The following is a 15,523-nucleotide window of genomic DNA, read 5'->3' as shown; positions in this document are numbered from 1 at the left end:
CCGAAAGTTTGACCAAACACTTTAAAAAAAATTCATAGTTCACAACCAATAACTTCTTTAATATTTTGTTATTACAACCAGTTTCAGTCTTCAGATTATCATTAGGTATCTTGTATGCCAAAGGAAAGAATACATGAAATGCATTTCATATTTAACTCCCAATATAATATGACAGTATCTAGTGTAGGTGCACATGAAAACTTGCATAATAAGGTACCACATCCTCACTTTAGACTTTTTAAACAGTTTGCATGGTGATATAAAATTTGTGACATCAAATAGCATAAAATCCATTATAAGTCACTGAAGATAAAAGTATAGCATATGAAGTAATGAGACTAACTGTGTTCATACATATAATGAAAAACTGATGTGTGATGCATTGATACAGTGATATCTGGTGTCATGAAGTAAAATGTATTAAATTACCGATAATAAAATTACCAAATACTGACAGTCTTCCTTCGTTATATACAGTTTGGTTCTAATATTTTGTGTGGAAGCACTTAGCATACCAACAAATCATTAATTTTTACAAGTTGAACTAAATATGCATATGTATATATTGATATTTACACTACAATTCCAATGACTAATGTCATTATGATTGCACATATCGTGTAAAATATAAACTAATAGTATTTTTGACAGTCATATATAAAAATTCCACCATGTACACATTGTATGCAATAACTTACTATGCAAATTAGAATAATATTACCAGTGACAGTAATGAAGTCCAAATCAGTCACAACTTATATTTATGCATTTTTGTGTTTATGAAATAATCTACACCTAGCATTTTGTATGGATTCATTTTACAGCAACTTTTGAGGGGTACAGTACAGTACAGTTCAGTTTTAATGCAAGTGGAGAACAAAAAGTGCATTTATGTGTATGGTATGTTGCTGGCTTGATGTAATATGGAGCTACATTAACTGTTAGATTTTAATTCATTATGGGAAATATTCCTGACTAAACCAGAGGTTGTACAGAGGTTCAGTGAGAGCATAAGGGAACAATTGACAGGAATGGGGGAAAGAAATACAGTAGAAGAAGAATGGGTAGCTTTGAGGGATGGAATAGTGAAGCAGCAGAGCATCAAATAGGTAAAAAGACGAGGACTAGTAGAAACCCTTGGGTAACAGAAGATATATTGAATTTAATTAATGAAAGAAGAAAATATAAAAATGCAGTAAATGAAACAGGCAAAAATGAATACAAATGTCTCAAAAATGAGATCGACAGGAAGTGCAAAATGGCTAAGCAGCAATGGCAAGTGGACAAATGTAAGGATGTAGAGGCATATCTCACTAGGGGTAAGATAGATAATGCCTACAGAAAAATTAAAGAGAGCTTTGGAGAAAAGAGAACCACTTGTATCAGTACCAGGAGCTCAGATGGAAACCCAGTTCTAAGCAAAGAAGAGAAATCAGAAAGGTGGAAGGAGTATATAGAGGGTCTATACAAGGGTGATGTAATTGAGGACAGTATTATGGAAATTGACGAGGATGTAGATGAAGATGAAATGGGAGATATGATACTGCATGAAGAATTTGACAGAGCACTGAAAGACCTGAGTCGAAAGAAGGCCAAGGGAGTAGACAACATTCCATTAGAACTACTGACGGCCTTGAGAGAGCCAGTCCTGACAAAACTCTACCACCTGGTGAGCACGATGTATGAGACAGACGAAATACACTCAAACTTAAAGAAGAATATTATAATTCCAATCCCAAAGAAAGCAGGTGTTGACAGATGTGAAAATTACCAAACTATCAGTTTAAAAAGTCACAGCTGCAAAATACTAATGCAAATTCTTTACAGACGAATGGAAAAACTGCTAGAAGCCGACCTCGGGGAAGATCAGTTTGGATTTTGTAGAAATGTTGGAACATCTGAGGCAATTCTGACCTTACAACTTACCTTAGAAGAAAGATTAAGGAAAGTCAAACCTATGTTTCTAGCATTTGTAGACTTAGAGAAAGCTTTTGACAATGTTGAATGGAATACTCTCTTTCAGATTGTAAGGGTGGCAGGGGTAAAACACAGGGAGTGAAAGGCTATTTATAATTTGAACAGAAACTAGATGGCAGTTATAAGAGTTGAGGGGCATGAAAGGGTAGCAGTGGTTGGGAAGGGAATGAGACAGTGTTGTAGCCTCTCCCGATGTTGTTCAATCTGTATATTGAGCAAGCAGTAAAGGAAACAAAAGAAAAATTCGGCGTAGGTATTAAAATCCATGAAGAAGAAATAAAAACTTTAAGGTTCTCTGATGACATTGTAATTCTGACAGAGACAGCAAAGGACTTGGAAGAGCAGTTGAATGGAATGGACAGTGTCTTGAAAGGAGGATATAAGATGAACATCAACAAAAGGAAAACGAGGATAATGGAATGTAGTCATATTAAATTGGATGATGGTGTGGGAATTAGTTTAGGAAATGAGATGCTTAAAGTAGTAAGGGAGTTTTGCTATTTGGGGAGCAAAATAGCTGATGATGGTCAAAGTAGAGAGGATATAAAATGTAGACTGGCAATGGTAAGGAAAGCGTTTCTGAAGAAGAGAAATTTGTTAACATCGAGTATAGATTTAAGTGTCAGGAAGTCGCTTCTGAAAGTATTTGTATGGAGTGTAGCCATGTATGGAAGTGAAACATGGACGATAAATAGTTTGGACAAGAAGAGAATAGAAGCTTTTGAAATGTGGTGCTACAGAAGAATGTTGAAAATTATATGGGTAGATCACATAACTAACAAGGAAGTATTGAATAGGATTGGGGAGAAGAGAAGTTTGTGGCACAACTTGACCAGAAGAAGGGATCGGTTGGTAGAACATGTTCTGAGGCATGAAGGGATCACCAATTTAGTATTGGAGGGCAACGTGGAGGATAAAAATCGTAGAGGGAGACCAAGAGATGAATACACTAAGCAGATTCAGAAGGATGTAGGCTGCAGTAGGTACTGGGGGATGCAGAACCTTGCACAGGATAGAGTAGCATGGAGAGCTGCATCAAACCAGTCTCAGGACTGAAGACCACAACATCAAGAAGGGAAATATTAACCATTGTGAACCTGTAATATGTAAGCTCATGAAATGTAGGAATCTAGTTACATGCATAGTATGCTATTAATGACAATATTAAGGACAATAGTCTGATAATAGACACAAACCTAGGAAATTACTACAATAAGTGAGATCTCAGGAGGTGGGCGACTTTCTGTGTGTGTGTGTGTGTGTGTGTGTGTGTGTGTGTGTGTGTGTGTGTGTGTGTGCGCGCACGCATTCAGAAATACATACATTGGTTAATTTTTCCCATTTCCTTTTTGACAGATCCTCCTTCTTGGAGAGTACAGCCTGATGATACAGAAACAGTAGCAGACAAATCCGTTGTGTTACCATGTGCTGCTGAAGGATCCCCATCACCAAGAATACTGTGGAAGAAAAATACTGGTGCTGTGCCTCCTCTTTATCAAGAACTAAGCAGTTTGATGGAGAACTACAAGTAAGTTACTCAAAGCACATAAAAACCATTTGAAAAGAATTGCAGCTTCAGTGTAACATACACATCTGTGATCAGGTATGTCTGTGATACTTCTGCAAAGAATCCATTACTTGTTCTCAGATGGCTTAAATGTAAAGCAGTTACAATGTGCTTTGTGCACAGTACAGCAATCCTCCTTTATCATCATCAGATGTAGCTTACAGAAACCTTGACAACAAGCATGCTTGTTCTCATGTACCAGGGCAGTCCAACGTTAGGCCACGGTCACATCATCTGAAAGGTTTGCAAATCTGGATATGTACAGTTTGACCAACTGGCCAAATGGAGACCCATAACAAAGAGGCTCCTTCCAAATTCTGCCAGGTCCTGATAGTGCTGTTTCACATGGGCAACTGGTGTCTCCATGTCCTTCACACTGGTCATTCAGCTTCTGACACAGCTGGTGACCCTTATACACCCTACCGTGCCTGGTAATAAGACTAAACATGAACAAGACTAATGGTCTCTAGTGGCCGTTGTACCTGTTGCATCCATAATCATATACATACGTCCCATCGCTACCTCCCATTCCAGTCCAGTCAAAGACTTCACTTATCCCATCAAAGTATAGGCTACCTGTGAGAGAAGTCACTTGATCTACAAACCAAGCTAAAACCACTGTGCTATTTTCTACCAAGCGAGACAACCAACAAGCCGTTTTTCATGCGCATGAATGCCCACTGATCTGTGGCCAAGAGACAGCTGGACCTCCCAGTTGCTAAACATGCTGCCCAACAATGAACTTCAATGCCTTGACCACTTCACAGCCTGTGCCATCTGCATCCTTTCTAGCAACATCAGCTTTTCTGAACTGCACACTTTCTGGAATTTATCACATGTTTCTGTTAACCCACTGGCCTGAGCCATCACTAGACCCTGTCCTTCACCTGGCTATCCCCTTCCCTGTTCCTACTCTGGCACTACACAGCCTTCTATGCCACCAACACACCCTCTTCTCTCCTTTTCCCCCTCCTCCTCCCCCTCCCCCTCCCCCTCCCCCTCTCCCAAACCTCCCATCTGCACATATCAGCCTTAACCTATCCACACCACATCCACCCCAGCCTCCTGCTTATCCCCACCACCCACAGATTGCTTCTCCCATAAGACACAGTCACCGTTCAGTCCAGTCTCAGTGGCCAGAGACAATTATCATGTGGGTGTGAGCTGTGCTTGTGTGAATGTTGCATGTTATCTACGTCAGTAAAAGGCCTCTTGGCCAAAAGCTGAGATGTATAGCAGTACTTTTGCTGTGCCTCTCTAAAACTCAACATCTTCTCAATACATTGATTAGCAATTGATCCTTTCATTAATATTGTTGATAAATATAATACATTTTTCATCCAACCTTAGATTATAGTTGCAGTTCTAGAGCCAGTACTTATTTATAACATCTGTAAGGAAATTTGTTCATATTGACTGACTACATCTGTCAGTAGACATAGTGGATAATATCAATGATTGGTGGTTCACTGTTTACTGTTGACCCTTCAGTTCACAGTATACTTAATTATAACACTTCTGTTGACATACATGGTGGTCAGAAACAGTCTGAAAAGGTTGGAAAGGTCTTGGAGGGTAGGTTGTGCTGAGAAATAATCATTAAGAAAAAAGTTCAACATGTTGTGCCATTACTGAGTTAAATAGCATTGAAGTTCACCAATCAGGACATTGTGCATGCAAATTAATGCTGCCTGCCAGAGATGGTGTTGCCGCATGTGTTCTTCATTTCATTTTCTGAAACAGAACAAGAGAGCAGTACAAAAATGGACATGGGTCAGTAGTGTGGATGGAACCCAAGCCAAAGGCTGAGCAGTCTCAAGCAATGGCATCTACACTGTGACAACAACTGACGTTATTGTATCTAGAGGACCACTCAAATCTACGCATGAAATAGCCTGATGGCTAACTTCACTGCTAATTCATTCTGAAATGACAGCAAATATCATACTTCTTCTTAACAATTATTTAACAGCACGACCTTTGCTGCAACACCCTTATAAGCAATCCAGACTGTTTATGACCATCTTATATAACAGTAAACATAATATAAAGTATAAAGAATGTTTTTTATCTGTCTAACTGAACCACTGACTAGATAACCACAAATTGTGTAGTTCAGTTAATCTCACATCCACTAGTGGAGTACATTTTGCAATAGCATAATCTCAATGGAAAAAACAAAAAAAATTGAAAATGAGATATAAAATGAATCCTTGAAAAGATCATTTTTCAGAGACATCAGCAGATGCACAATTGACCGTTACCAACTAAAAATATAATAAAAATAAAAACAAATCTCATTTATTCAATAATAATTAATAATGCAAAATATCTGTTTTAACTACCAAAACATTAACAGAGGAGATAGAGGGCTACAAATGTATCTAAACTTTATAATTACTAAAATTGCCATACTTTTTATTGTCCATAAAATAATTCAGTTAATCTGCACAGCTTCTTAACATCACTTTACTGTACCCAGTAAGTTTTTACTTAAAGTACAAGAAAAATTGATAGATGTATTCACTTGTTAAGTAGTTGACACTCTTGAAAAAATTCCATAGCTAAATCTTTTTCAAAAAGCTGGTGGAAAAAAAGAAAAAAAGTCATAGCTACAGATGACGTTGTGTGAAGAAGGAATACTGTTCGATGTTTACTACATGATGGAGCCAAGATAGTCACATGACTTATTAGCAGGAAAGTGAATAACTGTGCTACATCAGATTTATTCATCAGTTGCAATATAGATGCCTTTGCAATGGAAATCCATAAAATTTATTCCTAGTTCCAAATAAGAACAACCATCAGCTCTATGATAATAATGACAATTTGTGCCAGACTGGTAACCTGAATTTCCCATTTCTTGTGTGTGACTGCCTTAACTGCTTTTGCTACCTGTGCATGTTTCATGGCCAGGTCCATATGTCTGTATACCATCATTCCTGGTCACAACATGTACATATACACATTTTATGTAATTCTTGTACAGAGGAGGACATTTTAATTGAAAGTCACTGCCTGGTATAAACAGACATGAATGTTTCCAGAATGAGATTTTCACTCTGCAGCGGAGTGTGCGCTGATATGAAACTTCCTGGCAGATTAAAACTGTGTGCCCGACCGAGACTCGAACTCGGGACCTTTGCCTTTCGCGGGCAAGTGCTCTACCAACTGAGCTACCGAAGCACGACTCACGCCCGGTACTCACAGCTTTACTTCTGCCAGTACCTCGTCTCCTACCTTCCAAACTTTACAGAAGCTCTCCTGCGAGACGTGCAGAACTAGCACTTCTGAAAGAAAGGATATTGCAGAGACATGGCTTACCCACAGCCTGGGGGATGTTTCCAGAATGAGATTTTCACTCTGCAGCGGAGTGTGCGCTGATATGAAACTTCCTGGCAGATTAAAACTGTGTGCCCGACCGAGACTCGAACTCGGGACCTTTGCCTTTCGCGGGCAAGTGCTCTACTAACTGAGCTACCGAAGCACAACTCACGCCCGGTACTCACAGCTTTACTTCTGCCAGTACCTCGTCTCCTACCTTCCAAACTTTACAGAAGCTCTCCTGCGAGACGTGCAGAACTAGCACTCCTGAAAGAAAGGATATTGCGGAGACATGGCTTAGCCACAGCCTGGGGGATGTTTCCAGAATGAGATTTTCACTCTGCAGCGGAGTGTGCGCTGATATAAAACTTCCTGGCAGATTAAAACTGTGTGCCCGACCGAAACTCGAACTCGGGACCTTTGCCTTTCGCGGGCAAGTGCTCTACCAACTGAGCTACCGAAGCACGACTCATGCCCGGTACTCACAGCTTTACTTCTGCCAGTACCTCGTCTCCTACCTTCCAAACTTTACAGAAGCTCTCCTGCGAGATGTGCAGAACTAGCACTCCTGAAAGAAAGGATATTGCGGAGACATGGCTTAGCCACAGCCTGGGGGATGTTTCCAGAATGAGATTTTCACTCTGCAGCGGAGTGTGCGCTGATATGAAACTTCCTGGCAGATTAAAACTGTGTGCCCGACCGAGACTCGAACTCGGGACCTTTGCCTTTCGCGGGCAAGTGCTCTACCAACTGAGCTACCGAAGCACGACTCACACCCGGTACTCACAGCTTTACTTCTGCCAGTACCTCGTCTCCTACCTTCCAAACTTTACAGAAGCTCTCCTGCGAGACGTGCAGAACTAGCACTCCTGAAAGAAAGGATATTGCGGAGACATGGCTTAGCCACAGCCTGGGGGATGTTTCCAGAATGAGATTTTCACTCTGCAGCGGAGTGTGCACTGATATGAAACTTCCTGGCAGATTAAAACTGTGTGCCCGACCGAGACTCGAACTCGGGACCTTTGCCTTTCGCGGGCAAGTGCTCTACCAACTGAGCTACCGAAGCACAACTCATGCCCGGTACTCACAGCTTTACTTCTGCCAGTACCTCGTCTCCTACCTTCCAAACTTTACAGAAGCTCTCCTGCGAGACGTGCAGAACTAGCACTCCTGAAAGAAAGGATATTGCGGAGACATGGCTTAGCCACAGCCTGGGGGATGTTTCCAGAATGAGATTTTCACTCTGCAGCGGAGTGTGCGCTGATATGAAACTTCCTGGCAGATTAAAACTGTGTGCCCGACCGAGACTCGAACTCGGGACCTTTGCCTTTCGCGGGCAAGTGCTCTACCAACTGAGCTACCAAAGCACGACTCACGCCCGGTACTCACAGCTTTACTTCTGCCAGTACCTCGTCTCCTACCTTCCAAACTTTACAGAAGCTCTCCTGCGAGACGTGCAGAACTAGCACTCCTGAAAGAAAGGATATTGCAGAGACATGGCTTACCCACAGCCTGGGGGATGTTTCCAGAATGAGATTTTCACTCTGCAGCGGAGTGTGCGCTGATATGAAACTTCCTGGCAGATTAAAACTGTGTGCCCGACCGAGACTCGAACTCGGGACCTTTGCCTTTCGCGGGCAACTGCTCTACCAACTGAGCTACCGAAGCACGACTCACGCCCGGTACTCACAGCTTTACTTCTGCCAGTACCTCGTCTCCTACCTTCCAAACTTTACAGAAGCTCTCCTGCGAGACGTGCAGAACTAGCACTCCTGAAAGAAAGGATATTGCGGAGACATGGCTTAGCCACAGCCTGGGGGATGTTTCCAGAATGAGATTTTCACTCTGCAGCGGAGTGTGCGCTGATATGAAACTTCCTGGCAGATTAAAACTCTGTGCCCGACCGAAACTCGAACTCGGGACCTTTGCCTTTCGCGGGCAAGTGCTCTACCAACTGAGCTACCGAAGCACGACTCATGCCCGGTACTCACAGCTTTACTTCTGCCAGTACCTCGTCTCCTACCTTCCAAACTTTACAGAAGCTCTCCTGCGAGACGTGCAGAACTAGCACTCCTGAAAGAGTGAGTCGTGCTTCGGTAGCTCAGTTGGTAGAGCACTTGCCCGCGAAAGGCAAAGGTCCCGAGTTCGAGTCTCGGTCGGGCACACAGTTTTAATCTGCCAGGAAGTTTCATATCAGCGCACACTCCGCTGCAGAGTGAAAATCTCATTCTGGAAACATCCCCCAGGCTGTGGCTAAGCCATGTCTCCGCAATATCCTTTCTTTCAGGAGTGCTAGGTCTGCACGTCTCGCAGGAGAGCTTCTGTAAAGTTTGGAAGGTAGGAGACGAGGTACTGGCAGAAGTAAAGCTGTGAGTACCGGGCGTGAGTCGTGCTTCGGTAGCTCAGTTGGTAGAGCACTTGCCCGCGAAAGGCAAAGGTCCCGAGTTCGAGTCTCGGTCGGGCACACAGTTTTAATCTACCAGGAAGTTTCATATCAGCGCACACTCCGCTGCAGAGTGAAAATCTCATTCTGGAAACATCCCCCAGGCTGTGGGTAAGCCATGTCTCCGCAATATCCTTTCTTTCAGGAGTGCTAGTTCTGCACGTCTCGCAGGAGAGCTTCTGTAAAGTTTGGAAGGTAGGAGACGAGGTACTGGCAGAAGTAAAGCTGTGAGTACCGGGCGTGAGTCGTGCTTCGGTAGCTCAGTTGGTAGAGCACTTGCCCGCGAAAGGTAAAGGTCCCGAGTTCGAGTCTCGGTCGGGCACACAGTTTTAATCTGCCAGGAAGTTTCAGACATGAATGTACTTAAAGTCTCAGATGAGGTAGTGAATTTCAATTATAAGTCTTCCCCTGTTTGGTGATTACATAATATGTGTATAAATACAGGCTGTGATGCACAAATGATGACATATGTGAGTTCAGGTTTCACAGTGAATTGCACATGGATAGCCAAAGCAGTTAAGATAATTCCTTGTGTAGAGTGGGAAATACAGGTTTGAGTCCCAGTCTGGCTCAAATCATTATCATTCCCTTATACAGCTGGTGGTTGTACAAATTTGCAACTATGATTGCATTTTATGTGTTTTATGAAGGCTGTAGTTAATGCAGTGCCTGTTCCTCTGAAGATGCATATGTATCACACCTATGGAAACATTTGATGTAGCACAGTTATTCATTTTCCTGCCAATAAATCATGTGAGTGTATTGGCTCCAGTGTGTAGAAAACATTGAACAGTGTTCCTTCTTCACACTACACCATCTTTCATACACCACACACTAATGTCTCCCTGTAGTTCACATTTTAGGGCCATTCACATTGTCCTACTTTTTTCCAATGAATAGATTCCACTTCTGAAATGTGATTACCAAAAGTTGATGCATTACCCATCTATAGTCCCAGTATACTTTGGCACCAAAACATTTCCCAGCCATAATTTTTCAATAAATGAGAACAAGTAAACAGCAGTGAGCAGCAAGTAAGGTGAATAAATTAGATCCTGAAGTTTCTTTGTACTTTTTTTTGTAATCTGCACATGTCAGAAGTCTTCTATGGTATAACACCTTTTACCAGGTAATCAGTCAGAGAAATCCTTTTCATATCCCAACTGTAAACCACTGTGAATGGAGGTATTCAGTTTAAAAAGATTTAAAAACAGATGTTTATATTTTCCTAGGAGTGGTGAACATATTTTGTGGCGAGCATCTGTTTTCTTGCAACTGATACAACAATGCCGAATGTTCTCACAACTTGTCTCCAGATGCATCTACATACTTATCATCAGATGTAGATGCCTATTTAGTTTTATAGTCCTGTAGGAGTTGTAATAAGTAGGAGGTATCCACTTCAGTACAGAATTGAAGCCTTGTTTCTTCATTGGAAGTGACCCGGAAAACTTCTTTCAAAGACCTTGTAAGGTTTAAGCATGGCCTCGTTTGTAAATTGACTTTCTGCCAACCTTGCCCATGAAAAGTATTTGATACTAACATGATTTCTGGCTCACATGCAGTGAAGATGTGCCATACAGCATCTTGCAGTAACACCTTGAGCCTTTCTTCTAAAATATTCTTCTGAATAAATGCAGATCTCTTGTCACTGCAGCATACAAAATGTTATCACGACATAACATGGAAAAAATTGTCTCATGTGGCCACACTTCTTCAAGATGTCCATCCAGTCATTAGAGACATACACAAACCACACATGTTGGCAAACATACTTCTCCACAACAATGAAGTCTTGATCACTTGGCAACATGGAATGTCCAGGAAGTGGGGAGTGGCACTCAACAGTGAAAAATCTTCCTTTTGCCGTAAGCAACATCCAAACACACACTAAGTTCCAGCTCCTGTTGTGCCCAGAGCAGTTGCCTGAAATTGCAATCAACTAATTCCCCTGTACAATGAAGTGATGAAAGTCATGGGATAGCAATTTACAGATTTACAGATGGTGGTAGTATAGAATACACATGGTATAAAAGAGCAGTACAATAGCAGATCTGTCATTTGTATTTAAGTTATTCATGAAAGGGTTTCCAATGCGATTATGGCTGCATGACAGGAATTGACATACTTTGAATGCAAGATGATAGTTGGGGCTGGATGCATGGGACATTCCATTTCATAAATTATTGGGGAATTCAGTATTGTGAGATTCACAGTGTCAAGAGTGTGCTGAGAACACCATATTTCTGGCATTACCTCTCACCATGGAAAAGGCAGTGGCTGATGATCTTCACTTAATGACTGAGAGCAGTAGCATTTGTTTAGAGTTGTCTGTGCTAACAAACAAGCAACACTCTGTGAAATAACCACTGAGATCAATGTGGGATGTACAAGGAATGTATCAGTTAGGACAGTGCAGTAAAATTTGGCATTAATGGACTACGACAGCAGACATCTGACACAACTGCCTTTGCTAGCAGCACAACATTGTTTGCAGTGCCTCTCGTGGTCTTGTGACCATATCGGTTGGACCCTAGACAACTGGATAACCATGGCCTTGTCAGATGAGTCCTCATTTCAGTTGGTAAGAGCTGATGGTATAGTTCAAGTATAGTGCAGCTCCCATGAAGCCAGGGACTCAAGTTGCCAAGGCACTATACAAGCTGTTTTTGGCGCCATAATCATGTGGATTGTGTTTACACAGAATGGACTGGGTCCTCTGGCTCAACTGAACCAATCATTATTGACTGGAAATGATTATGTTTGACTATTCTGAGACCACTTGCTGCCATTCATGGACTTTGTTCCCAAACAACAACACACCATGTCACCAGGCCACAGTTATTTGTGATTGTTTGAAGAACATTCTGGACAATTTGAGCAAATGATATGTCCACCCAGACCACCTGACTTGAATCTAAAGATCATTTCATCCATAAAATTCTACACCAACACTTTCACAAGTATGGATGGCTATAGAGGCAGCATGGTTCAATATTTCTATAGGGGACTTCCAGTGATTTGTTGAGTCCATGTCACATTGAGTTGCTGTACTGTGCTGCTCAAAAGGAAGTCAGACACGATATTGTGAGGTACCCCACGTGTTGTGTCAACTCAGTGTATATTGTGATCTTCAAAACACTTCAGTGGCAGTGTCCTGAAAACATTTAGAAAATATTTCCTTTAATTTTTTCAGTCCTACAATGAATTCTTCAAAATGCATGTTTTCTTTAACACCAGTTGCCATAAGTTCTCCATTCTATATTGGGATTTTATAGTCAAATACATCCTAGTTTCCTCATAAAATCAAAATGAAGATGCTTCTCACCTTGAAAAGTCTTACTGAGAGCAGTCAAGTCCATTGGCAATGCGAGATCTGCATTCCATTCTTGATTTTGGTTCTTACTTTTCTTTGTCTCCCAGAAATTCTGTTTGCAGCTTGCCCTTTGACTTAACTGCAATCTGGAGTAATATTCAATATCTCCATACTATCTGTTGAAACAGATGGTGCAATAATGTGTACAACTTCAAGAAATTTACATCAAACCACCAATTTCATAACATGTTCCATGCCTTTAAATTTAGCACACAGTGCTTTTTGATGTACAGAACAAAAAAAATCATCTGTTGATAGTTTTAATTTTTTGCTCTTTCATCAAGAACTAAAACTTTGATTTCTTTGTATATGGACATGTAATGCCATGCTATAGCAAATTTGTGGTAACTATCAATTATGCAGTTGTGTAATAGATGTTGAGAATTTTCATCCTCCTCTTGCAAAATGAACTATGATTCCCATTCAGTTCTAAAAGTTTGTCACTTAAGATTATTAGGCAACCTCCTTTTGTGCAACAGTCTCTGGTCCTGTGATTTCCTTTATATTACATGCAAATAGCAAAGAATAAACAATGCTGATGTGACTATTCTACCAAACTGAAGAAAGATTTGCTTAATGAACAGTGCTGCACCAAATCCCAGAAGAAACTATCACATTGTACTGATAGATAAAATGTCGCACTGTGCTGAGTGGTTACAAGCAGTACTGAGAAAAGCCAAGATGTACCAAATTGTACCAAGGCATGCCAAGACACAGACCACACATGTGCATCAAATTATGCACACTTTAAGTAGTGCATGTTGTGGCTGATCTAAATCCTTCCATGGAACCTCTGATTTCTATGTTATTGGCATGGTCATTCCTCTCAATGTAATGGGAGAGTGGGGTGGGATGGGAGGAGGGGTAGGGAGGGTCAAAACAAAATATTGTGGTTGATTTAAATATTGTGACAATAATTTGCCATGTTGAAAAATGGTTATAGTTAACACTCCAACTTAATTATCATCTCTGTGACACTTTCTCCCCCGTACATGGAATTGTGGTAACACAAAATGAGTTACCCATCATCATGTTTTTTAACATGTTCAGTGAATCCTTTCTTTTATGGGTCCCATACTGTGCAACAGTACTCGAGAGAAGCATACACTTTTCAAGTGTTCTGTCAATAAAATTCACTCTTTCCTTAAAACATTTTTGATATATTTTTAAATTTTCTATGTATATTCCAATTTACATTTCTCCTTATTGTAACCTATGAGCATTTTCTTGAATCAACAACCTCAAAATCTATGTAATTTATCATTAGATCCTTCAAATTTGGCCAGCTTTTAAGAATTGAGGAGTTGATAAGGGAAAGTGAGTAAGTAAGAAAATGAATATTTGCAGCATAATAATGACTCATGGTACTGTCATGGTCAGACCAATAAGTCTATAGAAGCAATACCTGAGTTTCTGCAGCTCTCCAGACATGACATTAGTGGCAAGTGAAAAGGTTGTGGCACAAGGGGCTGTAAGAGCACCTCATAACAAAAATCTTCATGCAGACAACAATATTATACTTCTCCTGCCTACATATAGGACCATTCATTTGGATGGTGTCATCAGAGAGGCAGGAATTAGCAACTGTTATGTTATTATGGGCACAGTGGTCACCAGACAAGAAATGTTCATCAGGAAAGGCAGAAGAATATTTGTGTTTGGCAGTAGTAATAGTCAGTACACTACACTTTTAAGTATAGTCATTAATATTTACTTTAAATTCAGTAAACATGTAAACTTGTGATCAGAGCTCAAACACATCATAAATGTCAGTCTAGATAAGTATGTAGCAAGCAATTTTATAAAAGACTGTAAATGCTTACCTTTGTTTCATAGTGCCATTTAGAGAATGTTATCTGTGTAGATCATTACACTCTTGTTACAAAAGGTAATGTAAGGAAAGTCAGAGAAAAAAACTTAATAGCAGCTCATATATTTGTACAATAGGGTATGTGGGAAGCCTGCAACAATATCTACAGTTGGAGCTTAGTGGAAGAGCTATTAAATTTCTCTAACAACTTCTTTCCATACATAAAGTGGATATAGGTTCAAACCGTTCCATCCACCATCTGCATTCAAAAAATTAATTAATTTATTTATTATCATCCCAATGATCACATTTGTGATATAGGATTTTCCAGGATACATTTTAACAACTATATAATATCTTTACAATTTTTTTTCCTGAATTCATATGAATCTATCTTATTTTTAATGCAATATACAACTAATAAGTGTTTTTATAACATAATTTCGTATGTGCTTGACAGACCTATTCCTTGATGTTGTGATTTCATTTCTCACATTTATTATATCATAAATTCTTATACAGTTGAGTAGAGCTATTCACTTACACTGTAGTGGCATTTGTTAAGCATGTAGTTCTTAATCTTCTTATGTGCGTGACAGACATATTCATTGATGTAATTTCATGTCACATTAATTTAAACATATATTCTTATACAGTTGTGCAGAGATATTCACTTATGCTAAATATTTGTCAAGCATGTGATTCTTTATAACAGTTTTAAATTTATCTTCATTTTCCAGCTCTTTGATATGTTTTGGTAGTGCATTAAGAAGTTTAATGTGTTGATTACATACATGTTTCTGACTTCAGGCCTTGTTACAGATTGTGAGTGGAGACCTTTACATTGCCATGTATCGTAATTGTGGTAGTCTGTAATGCTTTTCATTTTGACCTGATTTCTCTTGATCACCAACAGACATTTAAGATTGTATAATGATGGAATTGTTAACATTTTTAATGCTTTAAAAAGGGGCCTACAGTGTGTTTGAGGTGGGCTCTGGGTCATTATCCGAATAGCACAATTTT

At 40.2% G+C, this 15,523-nt stretch overlaps 1 protein-coding gene and 1 non-coding gene across 2 annotated transcripts in view; one reads left to right on the top strand and one right to left on the bottom strand.

Moving 5' to 3' along the window:
• The window catches only part of LOC126334576 (Down syndrome cell adhesion molecule-like protein Dscam2), a 290,611-nt gene that overhangs the window by 104,226 nt on the left and 170,862 nt on the right, over positions 1–15,523 (top strand). The window contains exon 7 of the mRNA XM_049996963.1: positions 3,334–3,505. Coding sequence (XP_049852920.1) covers positions 3,334–3,505 — 172 coding nt within the window. The remainder of the gene's footprint in view (positions 1–3,333; positions 3,506–15,523) is intronic.
• Trnas-cga (transfer RNA serine (anticodon CGA)) lies at positions 8,463–8,537 on the bottom strand. Its single transcript has one exon. It is a non-coding gene; the product is annotated as a tRNA-Ser (tRNA).

Source organism: Schistocerca gregaria, chromosome 2 (genome assembly GCF_023897955.1).
Source record: "Schistocerca gregaria isolate iqSchGreg1 chromosome 2, iqSchGreg1.2, whole genome shotgun sequence".
In the NCBI taxonomy this organism is placed as follows: Eukaryota; Metazoa; Arthropoda; class Insecta; order Orthoptera; family Acrididae; genus Schistocerca; species Schistocerca gregaria.
This window is presented reverse-complemented; position numbering and strand designations above follow the sequence as displayed.